This window comes from Thyridium curvatum, assembly GCF_004353045.1.
Source record: "Thyridium curvatum strain D216 chromosome Unknown NODE_48_length_316412_cov_78.264379, whole genome shotgun sequence".
In the NCBI taxonomy this organism is placed as follows: Eukaryota; Fungi; Ascomycota; class Sordariomycetes; order Thyridiales; family Thyridiaceae; genus Thyridium; species Thyridium curvatum.
The window spans coordinates 171,343-189,609 of NW_022156803.1; the positions used below are offsets into that span (position 1 = coordinate 171,343).

General features: G+C 52.5%; 7 protein-coding genes across 7 annotated transcripts; 4 read left to right on the plus strand and 3 right to left on the minus strand.

The window, feature by feature from the left end:
- Nucleotides 1-64: 64 nt before the first annotated feature.
- E0L32_007755 (uncharacterized protein) lies at nt 65-2,187 on the plus strand (the record flags this gene model as incomplete). Its single annotated transcript, XM_031142534.1, has 5 exons — nt 65-566; nt 654-940; nt 1,007-1,426; nt 1,513-1,724; nt 1,779-2,187. The coding sequence occupies 5 exons, from the start codon at nt 65-67 to the stop codon at nt 2,185-2,187; spliced, it is 1,830 nt and encodes a 609-aa protein (XP_030993255.1).
- Nucleotides 2,188-2,559: 372 nt separating this feature from the next.
- On the minus strand, nt 2,560-3,370 carry E0L32_007756 (uncharacterized protein; the record flags this gene model as incomplete). Its single annotated transcript, XM_031142535.1, has 2 exons — nt 2,560-2,822; nt 2,911-3,370. 2 exons carry the CDS (start codon nt 3,368-3,370, stop codon nt 2,560-2,562), a joined length of 723 nt encoding a protein of 240 aa, XP_030993256.1.
- A 498-nt stretch (nt 3,371-3,868) lies between these two features.
- On the plus strand, nt 3,869-4,702 carry E0L32_007757 (uncharacterized protein; the record flags this gene model as incomplete). The annotated part of the gene is made up of 3 exons (XM_031142536.1): nt 3,869-3,940; nt 3,988-4,118; nt 4,210-4,702. The coding sequence occupies 3 exons, from the start codon at nt 3,869-3,871 to the stop codon at nt 4,700-4,702; spliced, it is 696 nt and encodes a 231-aa protein (XP_030993257.1).
- A 2,108-nt stretch (nt 4,703-6,810) lies between these two features.
- Nucleotides 6,811-11,260, plus strand: E0L32_007758 (uncharacterized protein; the record flags this gene model as incomplete). The annotated part of the gene is made up of 4 exons (XM_031142537.1): nt 6,811-7,110; nt 7,442-8,522; nt 9,339-10,692; nt 10,843-11,260. 4 exons carry the CDS (start codon nt 6,811-6,813, stop codon nt 11,258-11,260), a joined length of 3,153 nt encoding a protein of 1,050 aa, XP_030993258.1.
- A 1,791-nt stretch (nt 11,261-13,051) lies between these two features.
- On the plus strand, nt 13,052-13,495 carry E0L32_007759 (uncharacterized protein; the record flags this gene model as incomplete). The annotated part of the gene is made up of 1 exon (XM_031142538.1): nt 13,052-13,495. The coding sequence occupies one exon, from the start codon at nt 13,052-13,054 to the stop codon at nt 13,493-13,495; it is 444 nt and encodes a 147-aa protein (XP_030993259.1).
- Nucleotides 13,496-14,221: 726 nt separating this feature from the next.
- On the minus strand, nt 14,222-15,325 carry E0L32_007760 (uncharacterized protein; the record flags this gene model as incomplete). Its single annotated transcript, XM_031142539.1, has 1 exon — nt 14,222-15,325. The coding sequence occupies one exon, from the start codon at nt 15,323-15,325 to the stop codon at nt 14,222-14,224; it is 1,104 nt and encodes a 367-aa protein (XP_030993260.1).
- Nucleotides 15,326-15,659: 334 nt separating this feature from the next.
- Nucleotides 15,660-17,819, minus strand: E0L32_007761 (uncharacterized protein; the record flags this gene model as incomplete). Its single annotated transcript, XM_031142540.1, has 1 exon — nt 15,660-17,819. One exon carries the CDS (start codon nt 17,817-17,819, stop codon nt 15,660-15,662), a length of 2,160 nt encoding a protein of 719 aa, XP_030993261.1.
- Between the last annotated feature and the right edge of the window lie 448 nt (nt 17,820-18,267).

Sequence of the window (18,267 nt, forward strand, 5' to 3'; positions counted from 1 at the left end):
GGAGCAGGTTTGAATCCTTGGGAACATCCCCGAAAGTCTCCGCACTCACCCCCACGACCCCACAATGTACACCAAGGACAATCTAACCTCATTTCCGGCCTTTGAGTTCCTCTGTGGACCGAGGGCGGCGAAGCGAAGACACCCAGCGAAGGTTGCTTGCTTGTATTGTCAGCCGTGGTCCATAGGCTTGGCCACTCACACCTCTCGTTTCACGCACTCAAGTGGACAGAATACAAGAATAGCCATCAGGCTGGCCTTTCTCTCGACTCAGCTGTCTCCGGACTTTCTGCATCGAACTCGGCCCCAGTCTCGCAAACCCTCATCCTGTATCCAACCGCAACTGTCCGATATGTCGCTTGAGCAAAAGACGGCCACAACGGTCCAAGACGCCGACAAGGCTGAAGCCAAAGAGTACGAGAGCACGATGATCCCGGATGTTGCCACGACCAACGCGCCCATCTCGGTCGAGGAATTCGCCCACCTCGACGAGAAGAAGATCTTGAGAAAGATGGATCTTCGTCTCATCCCCATGTTGACTCTTCTTTACTTGCTGTCATACCTAGACCGTGAGTCAAACCCTTCAGCTAGTGTTCAGCCACTCTCAGTTTCAGTTGCGACGAGTTGGAACTAACAAGACGTGCAATGCAATGCAGGTGGAAATATCGGAAACGCCAAAGTCGAAGGCCTCGTTGATGATCTACACATGTCAGGCGATCAATACAACTGGTGCCTCACTGTGTTCTTCTTTACCTACGCTGCTTTCGAAGTCCCCAGTAACTTGGTCCTCAAGAAGCTCCGGCCCAGCCGATGGCTACCAACTATCATGATTGCGTGGGGAGTAGTTATGACATTGATGGGACTCGTAAAGAACTACCACGGCTTGCTCATTTGCCGTATCTTCCTTGGAGTGACGGAAGCCGGCCTCTACCCTGGTGTTACAGTGAGTCGTGCATACACTCAAATCTCTTCGCCTTGCTGTGCAGATACTAAAGAGGTTCCGACCTAGTACTATCTGACAATGTGGTATTGCCGTCACGAGATGCAAATCCGCCAGGCACTCTTTTTCTCTGCTGCCTCCATCGCGGGGGCGTTTAGTGGCCTTCTGGCATTTGGCATCGCGAAGTTGGACGGTACAGCGGGGCTGGAAGGCTGGCGATGGATTTTTATTCTGGAGGGCATCGCGACTGTCGCTGTGGCTATCTCGGCATTCTTTGCTCTGTACGACTTTCCAGAAACAGCTGGCTTCCTGAACGGGGAGGAGAAGAACTTTGTCCTCTTCCGTCTCCAGCACCAGGGCGGCATGCGGGATGCTGATGGCGAGAATGTGGGAGCCACAGTTCAAGAGGCAGGGGAGTTCAAGTGGGCGTATGTCCGTCAGGCTTTCACTGACTGGCAGGTCTGGACTTCGATCATTGTCTACTGGGGAGTGAGTATTACCTACATAGCATTGTCTCTATCCCTTCATGTCACCCCTGACCCGGTGAAACCAAATGTGCTAACTGCAAATCAAAGTTCGTCTGTCCCATTTTCGGCATCAGCTTGTCGCTTCCATCTATCATAGCCGACATGGGCTACGGACGCTCCACGGCCCAATTGATGACGATCCCCATCTATGTTGCTGCCTCCATCATCGCCCTGATCGTCGCCTACTCATCTGACCGAGCTGGTCTACGCAGCCCGTTCTTCTTAGGTTGCATGATGCTCGTTGTGGTTGGTCTTGCTATGTATGTACAAAACCTTGGTCATATATGTGACGCCCTACTGATTCACTTCTGCAGGTGCCTGATCTCAAAGGACTCCAAGGTCGTCTACGCGGGGCTGATCGTGGCGGCTTGCGGCATGTACCCGGCTTCTCCTAGTGCCGTCACTTGGCTCTCAAACAATTTATCTGGCACGTATAAGCGGAGTACGGGTATGGCCCTCCAGATGTCTATTGGCAACCTGGGAGGTGCCATGGCTTCCAACTTCTACCGCGCCCGAGATGCACCGCGGTACATCATGGGACATGGCCTCTCGATGGGCTTTGCAGTCGCTGGCATCCTCGCTGCAGGCGTGTTAGTCATGGGTTACACCCTGAGAAATCGGAAGAGACAACAGGCTGTCAGAAACGGAGAGAGGGCTAGCTTCACCGAGGACGAGCTTGCCTTCAAGGGAGACAAGGCTATCACCTGGCGATACATGTTGTAGGCAGCATGTCATAAAATCTAAGACGAGCCTTGTCTATGGCTGTGCTTAGTACAGACGTATCTATGTCGAGAAGCCTCTTACCAGTTCTGTATCAAATCACTAGATATTTGTATCTTATTGAACCATCGTCATAGTCATGACCAGAATCGCTGATTAATCTGAGATCTATCGATTCAAGTGGCCATATAATGTATGATGGCTCGGCTCGGTCTGGAAGGGTCCACATTAGCAGTTGCTAACCAATGTAGCTGGACCTCTTCTGTAAAGTGGCGAATGTATGTCGCGTGTTTTGGTAGTACTCACCGCCAAGATGACACATCTCTTCACCGTCAAGGCATCTTACTAGTAGGAACACCTTCAGCGTACATTTAACTATGAACAGGCTTGGCTAGGCACATCTGGGATCGGTACTCGATCGAATCTAAATTTGACCCCTAGAATATCCCCCAAACCCAGCAACAAATCTTGAAGTTCTTGCAGGCTTTGCTTGTCTGCCCCGTTCAGCTGCATGCCAATCATATGGTTCCGCAGTTGGTCAGGGGAATTCATTCCGTAAAGTGCAGACACCATAGCATATGCCGATGTCAGATCGTCGAGGATAGCATCAAATGAAAACAGTCTGCCATATATGATGTCTGTTGTCACTTGTCAGCACAAAGCTTCCAAGATATCCAATCTTCCCGACACCACCACGAGAAATTAAGGTCAGAGTACCTTACGTACCTTTGACTATGAACCAATAATCCGGACTAGCCCGTGCGGTGACCTCGGGCTTGAATAGTGGATTCTTGTCATAGACTCTGCTGAAGAATTTCTTGCCTCGTCTGATGGCTGTTGCCTCAGTCTCCTGCAACCTGAGTGACTCCTTGACCAGCAGGCCCCCCGGAGTACATTTCGCAAACACGCGAAGGCCGTTCCCAGTTCTAGCAGCTCCAGCAATGCCAAGAGACTTTACTAGACCCTCTTGAATCTGTTGAACCGCTTTGAACTGATCATCATGCGATAATCCAGCGAGGAGGTTTGCTTCCAGGTGCGAGTACACTTGAGGAATAACATCGGCGTAGTTCAGAGAGGAGAGGTTGACGATAACACACATGTACCATCGCACTTTAGTCGCCGTGTCCTTCGCATTTAGGACAGAGCTGAAGAATGACTCGGGAAGCGTGGGAGTAATCGGGGCCATTTTCCTTAGTGAGGGAGTGCAATGGATGTCCAGTTTCGCAATGACCGAGTAGCTGCTTGACTTATGATGGAACTAGATGTAGTCGCATTGGGGACTCGGCCGTCTCCAAATCGGTGTAGCACAAATTGATTCTTTTAGTACAAGAAAACCATAAAACAACTCCGGAGGTAAGTACAGATTAGGGTTGGTCTGAGCCAAACATTGCCCAGACTCCAAGGGCCCTCCAGTAGGTGGTGGAGATGGTGGAGTGGATACATCTTGAAGAATCTCGGACTTCTATGTCCAGCCAATGAGAGGATAGCAGATTTGGCGTCCTCAAGTGAGCACCTACACGACACTCGGAAAAGGGCATTGAAAAAGCCACTTATTTCATTCAGATTACCACTGATTACTCGGGCTTTCTTTGGAATGGTGTACTAAGCCGTCTATTCTGTCCACGATCTCCATTTCTGCCAAGCTGGAGACTGGCCCTGTGGTTTCAAAGCTGTCAAAGCAGCCATGTTTGTCATTGTTCCCCTGTGCGATGTCCCATCCCGGGAAAAGAGCGACCGCGTTAGTCCATTGCAAATGGTTTGTTATGGTTGTAGTTTTAAAGCTAACCAAGCGCTATGGTGTAGTTACTCAATCTGATCTCGGATGTCGCTAGCTTCACTAGGGAAAAGGAACTTGACTGCCTGTCCTACGGCTGGTTTCGGAGCGCGGGCGATACTGACTCTGTGCCTCACCACTGGATTCGCGGCCTAGAAGTGTATGTAGTGACCACCCACGCATCTTGGTCCCCTGTTCTCTGTCCACTCATCAGAATTTTGGTAGCTGTTTAATCACTAACTATCTTGTAGATACAAATTCCCGGAGGCCAATCGAAAGATTCATCGGGCTGGCAAAGCATACCAAGCATTTCGTGAGGGAGCCGTTGCTGAAGCCTTACTGAACGGCTATCCCGATGTGAGGTTCTGGAGCCCCATTGCAGGTTTTATGACTCGCGCCCCTGTAGACTTTGAGTCAAAATCGCAACGAGCATCGCCGTGGTATATTGGAATTCAGGATTTAGTTCCGCGAAATGGCTCGAGATCCCGTTTGCTAGAAGTGCTCCACTCGGTGGCCAAGGTAGCTGAAACCTCGCCTGGGGTTGAGAGCTTCTGGGTTCTAGAAAGGTCTGACAAGGAGGATGGCGATGATCTGATCTTGTTTTCTGCCTTTGTATCAAAAGCCAAGTTTGACACTTTTGTATTTTCGGAACAAGCTGCGGCTTGGAACGCTGTCAGAGAGTTATGCCAAAATACTACTACGACAACTTGGCTTGGTTCCGGAATAGGATTTGTCGGCAGGTAGGGTCTACCCAACAGCAGGAGACCAACTAAATTATTCAACCAATCTTCTCCGCTGGCTCAAGAACTGCAACGTTGATATTTGCCACAACCACGCGTTTCTGTACATGTGGACATTCACTAGCAGGTTGCTCAAGGCTCATCGCTTCAGAACATCAAGTTTTCCATGCAGCACAACTCAGACATGTCGTCAAATTTAAGATACCTCTTTACGTGCTTGTGGGTCTGGACTCTGCAGATCGATCATCTATGAACGGGGTTGTAGTGCATGGCATTGTGTCCAGTCGGGTCAGCAGCTCTTAGCAGCAGCTGAAGGCGGAGAAACGGTGCGCAGACGGGCAGCACAAGAAAACAGAGCAGGTGATGGATGTATTGTGTATGTATCTAAGTAGTGTACCAATGTACTTAGCCAGCTAAAATACCAAGCCCACATGGGGCGCACTTTCCGGTCCCACACACGGCCATATTTCGATGCTAGGGACCCCCACTGGCTTCATTTATGCTTTCATAATGACCGAGCCGAACCAGTGTGACGATGGTGATGATGGTGTTGGCACAGGCGCCTCCAAAAACGATGATAGTATCGGCACCGGTCCTTCATAGACATAGCCCTAAAAAAAACATAACACCCACATAAAGGAGAAAGGAGAAAAGAGAAACGTTCAGTCTAAGTAAAGCAAGGAAGTGTATTGTAGCAAGCATCTTAATAGCGTTAGATCCAGCCACGAGGCTACGATAGTACGATCTGACGTTCCCAACCAAGGGCACCTATAAGGCTACAGCATTCAGCTCTAATAAATATAACAATAGTATGGTAGCAGCAGTCAGCCTACAGTCAGACGATCTAGATAATCGGTAAGACACAAATAAGAAGGATCAATACTCCAGTCAGAGTAATGGTGACACAACACATTCCCTTGAGGGCAATGATGAAATATCGGTGGACCATCGTGGAGAATCCGGGGTTGTCCTGGACAATCGCAGGGACAGCGTTCTGGACGACGTCTTGGACAACGGGGGCGGCGGGCTCGACTGGGTCAACAGGGGCGACCGCATTAGCCGGGACCGGTGGAACATCTTGATATCACTGGGAGACTGGCGAATCTATATCTGGGCATAAAGATCTGGCAGGATGCTGACCAATGATGTAAGATTCCCACTACAAAAAGGAGATGCGGGGGAGCAGTGTGGAAACGAGTGGAGATATGAGGAACTACCTACCCGATGATACGGTACCCTTCTGTCATATTGAGGCATCCCTCACATCTAAACAGCCAGAAATTCACGTAAGGACTTGGGGGGCTCTAACACGCCCCTCTCTGTTCGACATGTTTGCATATCCATAAGGCCAGCTAGCTTGACTAGGTACCTCGAACCTTTTTGCAGCTTGGGCGGTTTCGTGTCTATCGCGAAGATGTCATTGGAGCAGCTCTTGTACCCTGCAGCTCTCCATTCTAGAACCCCTTCGGCTTTTTTTCTACTTGATAAGCTGCCATCTGCCGATGACAGGGCCTATCATGGTTCTCGGTGCCAAACCATGCAACGCCCAGATCGTATGATTGCCAAGAAGTCACAGCTTTGCGTGAGAAAGGTTCTGCCCTCGAATTTGTCATGGGGGTTAGGTGGCGCTAGCTAACGTTTCAATTCTGAAGTCTGGGGTACTGAGTCTCGACAATGCGTCCGCGTTTTGCGAGCCGCCCAAAACGGGTTTTGCGGGATATTCCAGCCAGGCATGAATGTTTTGAGACCCTGAGAAAACTCTAATGCTCTTTCGGCTAGGTAGTTTTAGTTCTACCACAGCTGTGGGTGGTCTAGTGGTCCCTGCAGATCAGGATCGCCTGAGAACAGCCCTGAGAGGTGCGCACCGGCGATCAAACAAGCCACAACCGGGGCCATCCGACAGACCCGCGATCCCTGCTGGAGCCAGGGTCCTCACGATGTCGCCGAGTTTGCCGTTTTTGGCTAAGTCAACGTAGATAGACGGGCTTCAGGTATCGCTGCTGGCGACGGCGAGGGCTTAAATAGAAAATGCAGGCCACCATACTTGGCGGCCAACAGAATTGAACGGCATTATGAGCAACACTGACAAACAAACACCATTGGAGCCTAATCATGGAGAGACTTTCGTCCAACTCGTTAGAAAGCTCGGCGGCGCTGGTTCATCCAACATCGCTGGCTGCTTCCAAGCACAGATCGGTGGATTTGCCTGGGAGCGTCTACCTCATCTCATCAGATGGCAAGCTTCTCAAACTTCCTATTCCGAGCAGTTCTCCGTGGGATCCACTCAATTGGAGCCTCACAAAGAGGGCCGGAGTTGTAGCCACAGTTGTCTACTACTCCGCGATTTCCCTCCTCGCCGTGCAGGCTCCCGGGCCTATGTTCAATGCATACTTCAAAGAGTTCTCGGAACAGGTATGATTGGTCATTGATGTCTATGCGGCCGTATGGGCTGACGTCGTTCTAGAAAATTGCACCCTTCCATGTTACTGACTTGTCGTCTTATCCAACCTTATTCTTGGGGATCGGTGCTATGGTTTGGATGCCTCTATCCTTGGCTATAGGGCGCAGGCCGGTCTTCCTATTCTCTACGGTGGTCCTGTTCATCGGAGTAGTATGGGCAGTCCTATCACCCAGCTTCCATCATCTGTTGGTAGCTGTCTGTCTGCAAGGGCTAGGAGCAAGCACAGCACTTAGTGTTGTAGGTGCAAGCGCCTACTCATAACGAGCCATAGCTAATTCTCAGCAGCTGCTCATCACCCTCATCGACATCACCTATATCCACGAACGACCTCAAGTCATGGCCATATACTGGGGGTTTGGCGCCAGCCTCACTCTCATTCTGCTCTTTCTGTTGCCGCTCATGACAGACGTGAACAACAACTGGCGGCCCTTTTACCAAGTTTGGACAGTTCCCACCTTCATCGCGGTTGTTCTCGTCTATCTCTTTGTCCCAGAGACGTACTTCGTACGCCCACCCATTGCCTTTGACGGACGCATACTAGTGCAGTCTGGGTCCGAAAAGGTCAGAGTGTACGAGGACTGGAGAGAAGTACCCGGCGGGAAGCCTCTGCCAAATACGCCAGCTCCGTCTGCCTTCATGCTTTTTTGGAAGCAACGCCGCATATTTCGCCGGAACATGGACTGGAAAGCCATGGGTGCTTGCTATCCACAAATCTTCCTTTGTCTCTGCAACCCGCTCGTCTTCTGGGTCGCGGTCCTGAATGCCATCAACTTCGGTGGCATGATGTCGATTGGCGTAACCTTCCCCATCATTCTCAGCCAGCCCCCGTATTCACTTTCAGCCCGTCTGATCAGCTTTGTCAGTCTTGCTGCTGCCGCCGGCGCATTGTTGGCTTGGCCAGCCTCGTCGATCGTCCTCAATCGTGTCACCAAAAGACTCACTCTGCGCAACAAGGGCGTTCGGCATGCCGAGTACTATCTCCCTGCCTTCCTGTTGCCTATTATGAGCAGTGCTGCCAGCGTTCTCCTCTACGGGTTTGCCGTTGAAAGGGGTTGGCCAGCTGGATGGACGTATCTGGCATACGCTCTCAACACCTTCGGCTCTATCGGTGCCGGCATCGCCAATACAATGTGGGTCACAGAGGCCTTCCCAAAGTGGGCTGCTGCAGCACTCACAGTTGTTGGAGGCGTCAGCTACATTGCCAGCTGGGGAATCAGCTCTGTCATTCCCCTCTGGTTGAAGTCCCAGGGATATCTGAAGATGAACATTGAGATCGGCCTAGCCATGCTGCTAGTCGGATTCGTGGGAGTTCCGGTCGCCTTTTGGGGCAAGAATGTACGGCAATTCTTGGATGGAAGATGGGGTACGCATGAAGGAGGTGGGCTGCGGCCTCAGTGAGATGATTTCAAAGTACGAGATGCCAGAGAACTCTACAAGAGCAATCATCTCTACGGCTGTTTCTGGTTTGTTTTTCAAAAAGCACTTTCTTATCATTTGCCTTATGAGACCATGAGGAGCCACTCATTATTTTAAGACATACAAGAAGGGTCTCTCAGAAAGAGAGAGAGAGAGAGAAAGGAGAGGGGCGAAATAGTCTATTTGTTTAGCGGAGAAGATACTTGCGACTCTAGTCTTAAAGAGGTTCTCATTCGTTATGGTCTAGATAGGAAAAATAAAACATCGCCACAAGATGTTCGACGAAAAATACAGGCAGGTCTGTCCTTGAATGAGGGTGCCAAGTGCGTAGTGTAACGAAGGTATCTGTGGTTGTGATGAGGGAGTGACGTAAAGTGTTTTCCGGACCAATTAAGGAGAGCGGCCCTGGCTCCGGGATCGACGCGCTCGCTTACTTATTCATGTGTAGCAAAGCAAACCCTCCGCACAAACACCGTCAAATATCAGCTGAGGTCCTACTTGTTCGTGTTTACCTGTGGCAGCAGCACGACGAACACAATGAGCTCGTCGCCTCCAAACCCGTTGTTGCGCGCGATTTTGCCAAAACCTTCGGCTGGAGCCCCGCCCGCACTATCTGCGGCCTCGGCTGGCCGCTTGTTGCCGCCCAAGAGGAAAAGCATCACCGTCGCTTGTGAAGATTGCAGGCGCCGTAAATCAAAGGTGACGTCACCCATTCCGGGATGCTTTGGGCCCCCTCCTTGACTGACTTGGATGGACCTCCTAGTGCGACGGCGCCCGGCCCAGATGCTCAAACTGCAGCGCTCGAGATCAGCTGACGTCTCTCAGCCAGCAAGAGGCAGTAAGCGGAAGCGCGCTGCCGACCCGGAGCTGTACGCAGAGCTTTTCAACTTGCTCAAGGCTATGAGTGATAGCGAAAGCCTGGAGGTTCTTGACCGGGTGCGACAAGGCGACGATATCTCCGACATTGTCGGCCAGGTCAAGGATGGCAACCTGCTGTTGCAACTTTCCCTCGTTCCCGAAGTCAGACGACATTACGAAATCCCATACCTCCCTGGATTCCCTTCCTTTCTCAAGGACAGGCCCAATCCTTACCTTGAGGCGTTATTCTATGACACAGCAACTATCGGCGTAACCCGTAGTGGCACAAACTTGCAGGCCAACATTCCTGTTGCAAGCGTTGATTGTGCAGAGCAGGCTCCATACCTCACTCCTTACTCCGTGGCAGAGATAGTCGACCCCAATCTCTGGAACGTGACGACGAACAAATGGACTTCGGTTATACATGATGACCAGCTTCTGCGAAAGCTTCTTCATTCGTACTTTCTCAATCAATACCCCACATTCTTCCCCTTTCAGAAAGACTACTTCCTCCAAGATATGGCCACCGGGCGCCAGCGCTTCTGCTCCCCACTGCTCGTAAACGCTATTCTGGCCGCAGCCTGTCACTCCTACAACGAGATTCAGGACAGGGTCAAGTTCTGGATTCCACAAAATCTGGGTTACCGGTTCTTCGCTGAGGCCAAGGGGCTCTGGGAACTGCAAATCGGCCAAAGCAGCCTCACTGCTATCCAAGCAGCTGTCGTACTGAATACCATCTCTAATGGAGATGGTATGGACAAAGTCGGGAGGATGTACATGCTGCAAGCCGCGGCAATGGCCCATGACATGGGCCTTTTCACATCTTCCGCCGACATCAAAAGCACCAAATTGCGGAGGGCCAGGGAGTTTACGGCTTGGGGTCTACTCTGCTGGGACTCAATGGAGAGTTTCTGCTTCCATCGAGAGCCTTTGTTCAAACTACCCCCTACTGTATTCCCGCCAGATCCTGCAGAAGATCCAACCTGGTATGGAGAGATTTGGGTGAGATACCCTCTGAATACCTCTCTCTCCCGCACTCACTTTGGCCTGAACACGAAAGCAATGATGGATCTCCGATTCATTCTATTCGAGATTGCACATGCGTACTTTGGCTCTTCCAACTCGGACCGCAGTGTACCGGCCGCTGACCAGATTCTCTGGTTCCGATCGCGGCTCGATGCTTGGTTCCATAGTCTTCCAGGTCCCTTGACTCACACAAAGATCATGCTGCCGAGTCATCTCAAGACCCACATGGAGTAGTATACCACTCTTATCATGTTGGCTCAGTCACAAAGCACATCCCAGGTCGAGTTGCCGGAGCCGTACGCGGACAAGACCCCTTCGGAAGTTATCTCAGAAGCCTACGCCAACTTGGAGACACTGGTGCGTGTATACCATCGACGGCACAGCTTCGAAAGCTCCGACGTGTTTATGGTCAATTTTCTCGTTTTCCTTGGTGGCGCGATGCTTGAGCGGCTCGCTACAGACTTCCCAGCCCAAGTTGAGGAAACCTACAGATCGACCCTCATCCTCTGTGTCAAGGCGCTGCATGCCCAGGGGGCATCCACTTACATCTGTCAGGCTTCATACTACGTCCTGCGCAACCGTATGAGGGTACAGGACCGCGACTTACTCCTGACGTATGTGAAGGAGACCCCTAACAAGGATGAGGAACTGATCGCCAGGCATACCCGGGCCAACTGGGTGATGCCCATCGTTAAAATACACGATGATCCGAAGACCGCGATTTTGGATAATATTCTCAAGGAATACGAAAAGCTGTCTCTTGAGTCTGGAGAAAGTGATGGTTCCACGTTGGATCTTTGATTATTGTTCTGCTCCCCTTTGTTATAGAGGTGCTACTTTCCTAAACCAGACTGCTTTGCTTGGACCTTTCCTTCCAATGACGCAAGATCAAGTGACATTCCGATGTGTGCTTGAGATCTGATCACAAATTGCCCCCATCCTGGCAGCATTGCCTTTCCTGTCACAGGAAGCATACGTGATCAGCTCTCGCGACTCTCATAAACTGAAGACAGAGCTTAGGTTAAATATTTTCTCTACGCCAGTGAATTTATAATGATGGCCTCGATTTAATTCACTATGCTAGTCGGGCAGAAGTCACCACCAGGTTGATCTGGTAGTCAATCCATCCATGCCATGGTGACGGTCCAAATGAGACTCACAGGCAAGTGCCTGGTTCGTGCCAAGCCAGTTAACAGCTTTCAGGCGGAAGCGCTTGGCCTCCTTATCCTGCCTTGAAACCCGCCCCATTTGGCTGACGAGGAGATGTAGACATGTGAAGATTTCTTGTCACTGCCCCATCTCGATGTCGGTGAGGACCTGGGCATTCTGGAAGCCGCGTCTATGGACGGTGTATGGGCGATAAACAAAGAGGCCAACCCGCTGTCGACAGACGACGATGACGAGCCCCTCAGCGGCATGATCTTGAACCGCGAATTCCTCTATGTTGACGACGTGTTGGAAGCGACCTAAAGTTCAACTGGATCTGACCTTCTGTGGGTGAAGATGGTAGAGCTCGGCTACGAACCAGCGCAGTACAAGTGAAACAGACAAGTCCCTTGAAGCTGCTTCGGGTGGATGAAGCTGTCTCCTGGCAACTTTTATCTTGTGTAGGAGCTGCAAGGCCAGATCTGTCGCAACGTGCCCAACCGACCCATCAGTAGGGGAGGAGACAACAGAGATTCCGGGTTTTCGGGGATTTGACAATGAACTGAAGATTCATTGCTGAACATATTTGAAATCGCAGCGTCCACAGCTCTGGTGTGTCTAATAAGATCGTATCATCAGCTCCTGTGATTCTCGTTGAGGGGTCACCGAAGTCCATTCCCTACCGCAGCCCTCGTGAAAGTTTCTTCTATTTCAGAAGCTCTGCCTGCTTGCATAGCACCTCCCGCTTGCGTAAACTGGTTTTGAGTGAGCCTCCTGAACCAGGTCTGATTAGCTAGTGCCTAAGTGAAACGTGAACAGACTGGTGGGTGTGATGGGGCGAGGGCTGGCTTTCCTGTCGAGACTTGAGCGTGTCTTCCTGCTCTGTGTGCAAGTAGTCTGCAAAGATGGGATGTGGTCAGCACTAAGCATATTTGTAGAGCCCATAAAATGTTTCAAAACACCGGAGATCTGCAGGGGTTATGCACTGACATCGATCTTTTTCCTAAGTTAGGTGAATTAGACGGGGGGCATTGCAATCCTCACTGTGTGCACGGACTTCACCTAGGTGCACAGACTTGGGAACTCGCAGTCCAAGCACAGGAGATGGTCACCGTCTCGGTGAGGTGAGCGCGAGGTCAATAAATGTGAGGTGAAAAATGAACTTCAACGTGAGCTTGTGAGTGCTTTGAGGCAAAGGGGGGATTTCGGTTAATTGTCGGACGACTGTTTGCAACCTCTTCAAAAGGCGCCAGCTTCCTGCCCCCCATTTTGATCTCAACCTTCTTCTTTCTTCCATCCCTTAGTGGGCTCATCACATAAATCATCACAACAGCCACCGCGGCTTCCTCTTTCAACGTCTCTTGTTCATCTCTCCTGTCTAAGGACATCACAGTTCCATCACACAACACGGACAAAGGTCATTGACTCAGCAACATGCCTTTCAGTATGTCGTTCAAATACTCCCGTGACCTGATCTATGGCGAGCCCAACAATGACGGCGCCGCCCCGATGTGGGATCGGCCATCTGCCAACGATGGCCTTATCTTCGGCCCCCCGGTCACCACCGAGTCTCCCATGTGGAACCGAGCCCCGGGCAACGTCCCAATCTTTGAGGAGGCGGTTATGAGCCCAGCCCCCATGTGGAATCGCCCTGGCATTAACACCCCGATTTGCCCTTGCTGCTCTTCATCGAATTCAGCCTACTGCACCAGGCATGGTACCCCGGCCTCGTCGCGTCCCGCGTCATCTCACATGGCTGTCAACACCCACGACGACAAGACACTCAAGAACATTCACTCGACTCCCAATCTCAAGGGCAACGCTTCCCCTCAGAGCCTCGGCATCAAGGGAAGCATCAAGTCCCTTCGACGCCGCGCCAGCTTCGTCTAGAAGAAGAAGACTGCCGGACATAAGGGAGAGCCGGGCGAGGTCACTCCCAAGGCCAAGTAACTACTTCGCTCACACGACCACGAGCCTTGTCATGCTTGCTGGGCATTCTTCATCACGATACCCTCTTTCATTTCATTTTACTTCATCCAGTGGCTCTTCGACCCCGCCCCGTCGGGTTCTCAACCATCTCGATTGAGCAACATGGTCCACGGCACACGATGGAGTGGATCTTAGCTGTTATACCTCGATTTTCTATGTCAGGGCAGCTGGGAGCTTTTGGTCTTTGGGGGACTTAGGGATGGGCATGGCTGTGGGTGTAGGTGGAGGAGCAGCACTTTCCACAACCAAAGGATCTGTGCACCCGGGATCGTCATTGATGCCAGGTAGCAGCTGACAGGATCTGCACACTCCATCCTTTGTCAAAACATTTCCTCATAGGAGTCTCACTGAGACAGGGGAACGATCACGGATAAATTGGCATGACTGTCAGATGACTTCTGATAGCAATTGATGAAATACTTGATCTTCATATCAAGGCTCAAGCAGAGTGATTTGAACGCGACTTGTATTAATTGATTAACTAATCTGTGAAAAAGATCAGGAAGTGTAAAGGAGACAACCTTGCCCGGGTCCATCGCCGAATAAAAAAGGGAGCCGGTTATGTGGTGGCGACCTCGCTCCCATGAGGTCACCCTGTTTGATTGTCAGTCGGTAAAAACAGACTGCTCATTGGAATAACGCACCATCAGTCTCCTCACTCTCCTCGCCCTCATCGCTTTCCTCACTCTCCTCACTCTCGTCACCCTCCTCGCTCTCGTCACTCCATTCACTCTCGTCATTCCCCTCACGCTCTGACATCTGCAGCTTCATGAAGCCCTGGTTGAAGACGCCCCTCTCAGCAGCCGCCTTGGTCTGATCAGACACACTTCCTCCATTCCGCCGAACGATGTGCTCGGGTCGAAAGGTCACCGAAACAATGTAATAGGCGATCTTGCCCGGCTCTATCTCATCACGGGTCCACTGGTAGTTATGCCAGGTACTCGAGCCCGTCCAGCGACTGACCTCGTTGCTCTTGCCCGTGCAGTCGGGATACAGAGCTGTGCCGTCCTTCCTCTTGAAGAACCACTTCTCGCACATCTGCTTGGCAATGGCGTCGACCTGGCCGGTCTTGCGCTCCAGCGACTCGAGCTCGATGCACACCTCCCGCACGCTGTCCGGCAGCGCCCTGCACACGTCCTCGATCCACTTGGCATCGAAGGACAGGTCCGTGTCGTCCTCCCAGAACCACCAGTCCGTGTGCCGGATCGTCAGGACGAGCCTGCGCGGCAGCAGGCCCGGCGTGCGCAGCAGCCTCGCCAGCCCTCCCTCCTCGAGCTTGTACATCTGCGCAAAGACGCGCAGCCCCTCGATCTCGACGTCCCGGCCGCCGCCTGGCGGCTGCTCCCCCTCCCGCTCCCGGATCTCCTGCAGCCGCCAGCGCAGGTTCTCGGGCGTCATGTAGACGCTGTACTCGGGCGGCGCGCGGTCCGGCGCCGTGAGCCAGTGCGTCTGCTCGCGCAGGACGAAGGGCAGGAACCAGCACTCGGCGTAGACGGCGCGGCAGGCGCGCAGCAGGGCGACGTCGCTGCGGCGCGGGGCGAAGTAGGTCGGCCGCGTGTAGCAGGTCTCGTCGGCGTAGCGGCGGTCCGGCGAGGGGTCCGGGAAGTCGGTCAGGGCGTGGGCGAAGATCTGGCTGCGGAGCTCGCCGGGCAGGCGGCTGAAGAGCGGGGAGGCATCCTGCTTGACTGCAGGGACGAGGAGGAGCCGAGTGTGTAGCGGGAGTGTCTCCATTGCTGCTAATGGCGACGGGGTCGATTGAAATGCGGCATTTAGGATGGATGCTGGGAGGAAAGTCCTCATATATAAATATTTCATGGATCCTGGCTTAGTGCGGGTCGCGTATGTGTGACGCATGAGTGATTCTAGGCAGCACCGAGTATGTTGGTGGACAGGGGAATGGTCATACAAAAGCCGACGACTCGACAAAACTTGTATTAATTATGCACTAGTTATGGGGGAAAGCGAGATAGCACGATACTTTGCAGTTTGGATCACAGGTAGGAATTCAGATGTCTGGGTAATATCCTCTTCACTGCCTTTGATGCTTGGATTGATCTAAGTGCGCTCACTCAACCTGCAGGCAGTAAAGGCGAGCGCAGACCTTCGGTGACAGTCTCACCTGAATCGCAGAGGCCGTGGCATCCCACTCCGCTTCGGAAGCGAACCCGGCAGGATAGAGAAGCTCAACTTTGACATTCTGCTCTCCTTTGAGCGGCGATATCGGAAGAGAGCACTGCTCCTGGCCACCACGTCGCCAAACGCTAACATAGCACTTCTTGGACCTGAGGTCTTTGCTCGGAGCAGTCATCAGGCCCAGGGAGAGCCAGTCGTCGTGCCACTTGGGTAGACCCAACGGCCAGAAAGGCAGGGCGGAGGGGATGTCCCCTCGGATGCCCTGATACACCTTCATGCCATCGTATATGAGCTTCAGCTGCTCTTCCGGCATGATGTCCAGCCTGCCACTGAGGTGAATGCGGCCGAGAAGACTGTTGACAACCGTCATAGCATTCGTTTCATCACTCCAGTCTGGTTGCGGGTACGCCCAAGTCGCGCCCTGCTCTGGGATGACGGCTGTAGGAATGGCCGCAGCGATGGCAGCATACCGTACCGGATCTTGCTGGTCACTGGTCGACTGTAGGGTGTGCACTGCCAACGAGGCGTAATCCATGCGCTGGGCGCCACTTGAGCAATTCTCAATGACCAGATCTTTATGGCGGTCGAGGAGGCGGCCCACCCAAGCAAGGTACGCGCGGTTGTGGTCAAGCTGGCCGACGCCACCACTGACGCCGCCTACATCTGTGCCTTGTACGATCTCCACGTTGTAGTCGAACTTGAGGTAACATGCACCATACTCGTTAACTAGTCTGTCGATGACTTCGTCCATGCGCTTGATGACAGCCGGATGTCGGAAGTCGAGGTGATAACGGTTCTTTTCAAGTATGCGCTTTCCATCACGCTGGAAGAACGCTTCATCAGGGAGATTCTTGGCCATGATGCTGCGGACGCCGATAACCTCTGGCTCGATCCACAGACCGGGCTTCAGCCCCTTTTCGCGAATCTTTCCCAAGAGCTTCTCGAAGCCCATCGGGAACCGCTTCTTGCTCGGCTCCCATTCTCCGACGTCGTCCCACCAGTTCGAGTCGTCGGCGTACCAGCCACAGTCAATCACAAAGTACTCCGCTCCTGACTTGGCGACGGGATCAACAAGAGCTAGGACCTTCTCGTCTGAAGGGTCGCCCATTAAACAGTTCATGTAGTCATTGAAAAATATGCTGTTATCCTCGTGTGGGCGGCGGATGCGGCGGCGGTACTGTGTCAGGGCTGCAAAGGCAGTATCTGCGTTGCCCTCAAGATGGCAGACCGCCGCTGTGACGCTAGTGAAGGAGTCGCCTGGACTGAGCTTCTGCCACCACTCGTGGTCGGTAGCGTTTGGACCAGAAGCAGCGAGGTACACGTTGTCTTTGTAGTCTCCAATCTCCCACCGCCACGATCCGTTGTTCTCAATCTGCCACAGCCACGTCTCGGTATTATCCCGCCTCTTGAGCATGCCCATGGGCAGATGGCCCTGCGTCGAGAAGGTACCGTGGTTGGAAACTGAGTATGAGGCAATGGAGGCAAAATGAGCGTCCGGCATGCCGTAGATTCCGAAGTCGTCGATCCCGGCGTCGGGTAGGGAGGTGTCTTTCCATTGTGCCTCTCTAAACCAAGTGTTGTTGGCTTCGGAGATCACGTAGTCATTCCACCACTCCTTGGAGCGTGCGAGACCGCCGACAACCAGTGAGGAGACCTGGGAGACTGTGATCTTTTCGTCGCTATCGTTTCGAACCGTGGCCGAGGAGCGCACAACGGGGATGTCATCGTAGACAGTAAGGTGACTTGTCACGGTGATTTGTGTCTTGTCATCGTACATCTCAATATCGAGAGTTGTAACTCTTGATTCGGCATGCCGTTCCTCCTGGTGCTTGCGGTATTGGAGGCGTTTGCCGATGTAGCTAGCAACGAGAGACTTGGACGATTTGGAAGTATGATTGCCCTCGCCGGTAAGCCTTATTTCTGCAAGAGGGAGACTGTGATTGTCAAAGTAGCGCGACGCCGAGGGGCGGGCCTTTGTCCCAGTTGTCACGATGTCATCCAGGAAAACAGCTCCATTCTCGTCGACTCGTATGATAGCTTTGACGGCGTCGTTCCCGAAAATGATATCCTGCTTATTGAACTGACTTCCCATGGTGTCCGTGAGTCGTGAAAGGGCTCTCTACTTGATGATGTTGCCATCTTCACCCATCAACCCCCTTCCTGACTGCAATTATACTTGAAATTTCTCCAACTCGTGAAGGTGGCCGACTCCCCGCAGTGTGTGATCTTTCTCCACTTCTGCTACCAACGCGGCTTTCGACGTCTCGGATTGGCGGAGCACCGACGGCACGACAGCTTCTCCACCTGGAGTGGAATGGGGAGAATTGATGCCCGTGTCGGGCGCTGATCCGACGACTTCCCCACGTTCAAACGAGGTGGATCATCATCTCCGCAACAAATCGACCTTTACCACGCGGAGAAGGCAGGCAGCGTGCGCCGCAGGCCCTCGCACCCAATGTTGTTATTACAGGGCTGACCATGCCCTGCGAATCCTGTCTCTTGAAAGCCGCACTCCAAGAGACCAGATGCCGTAATCCCGC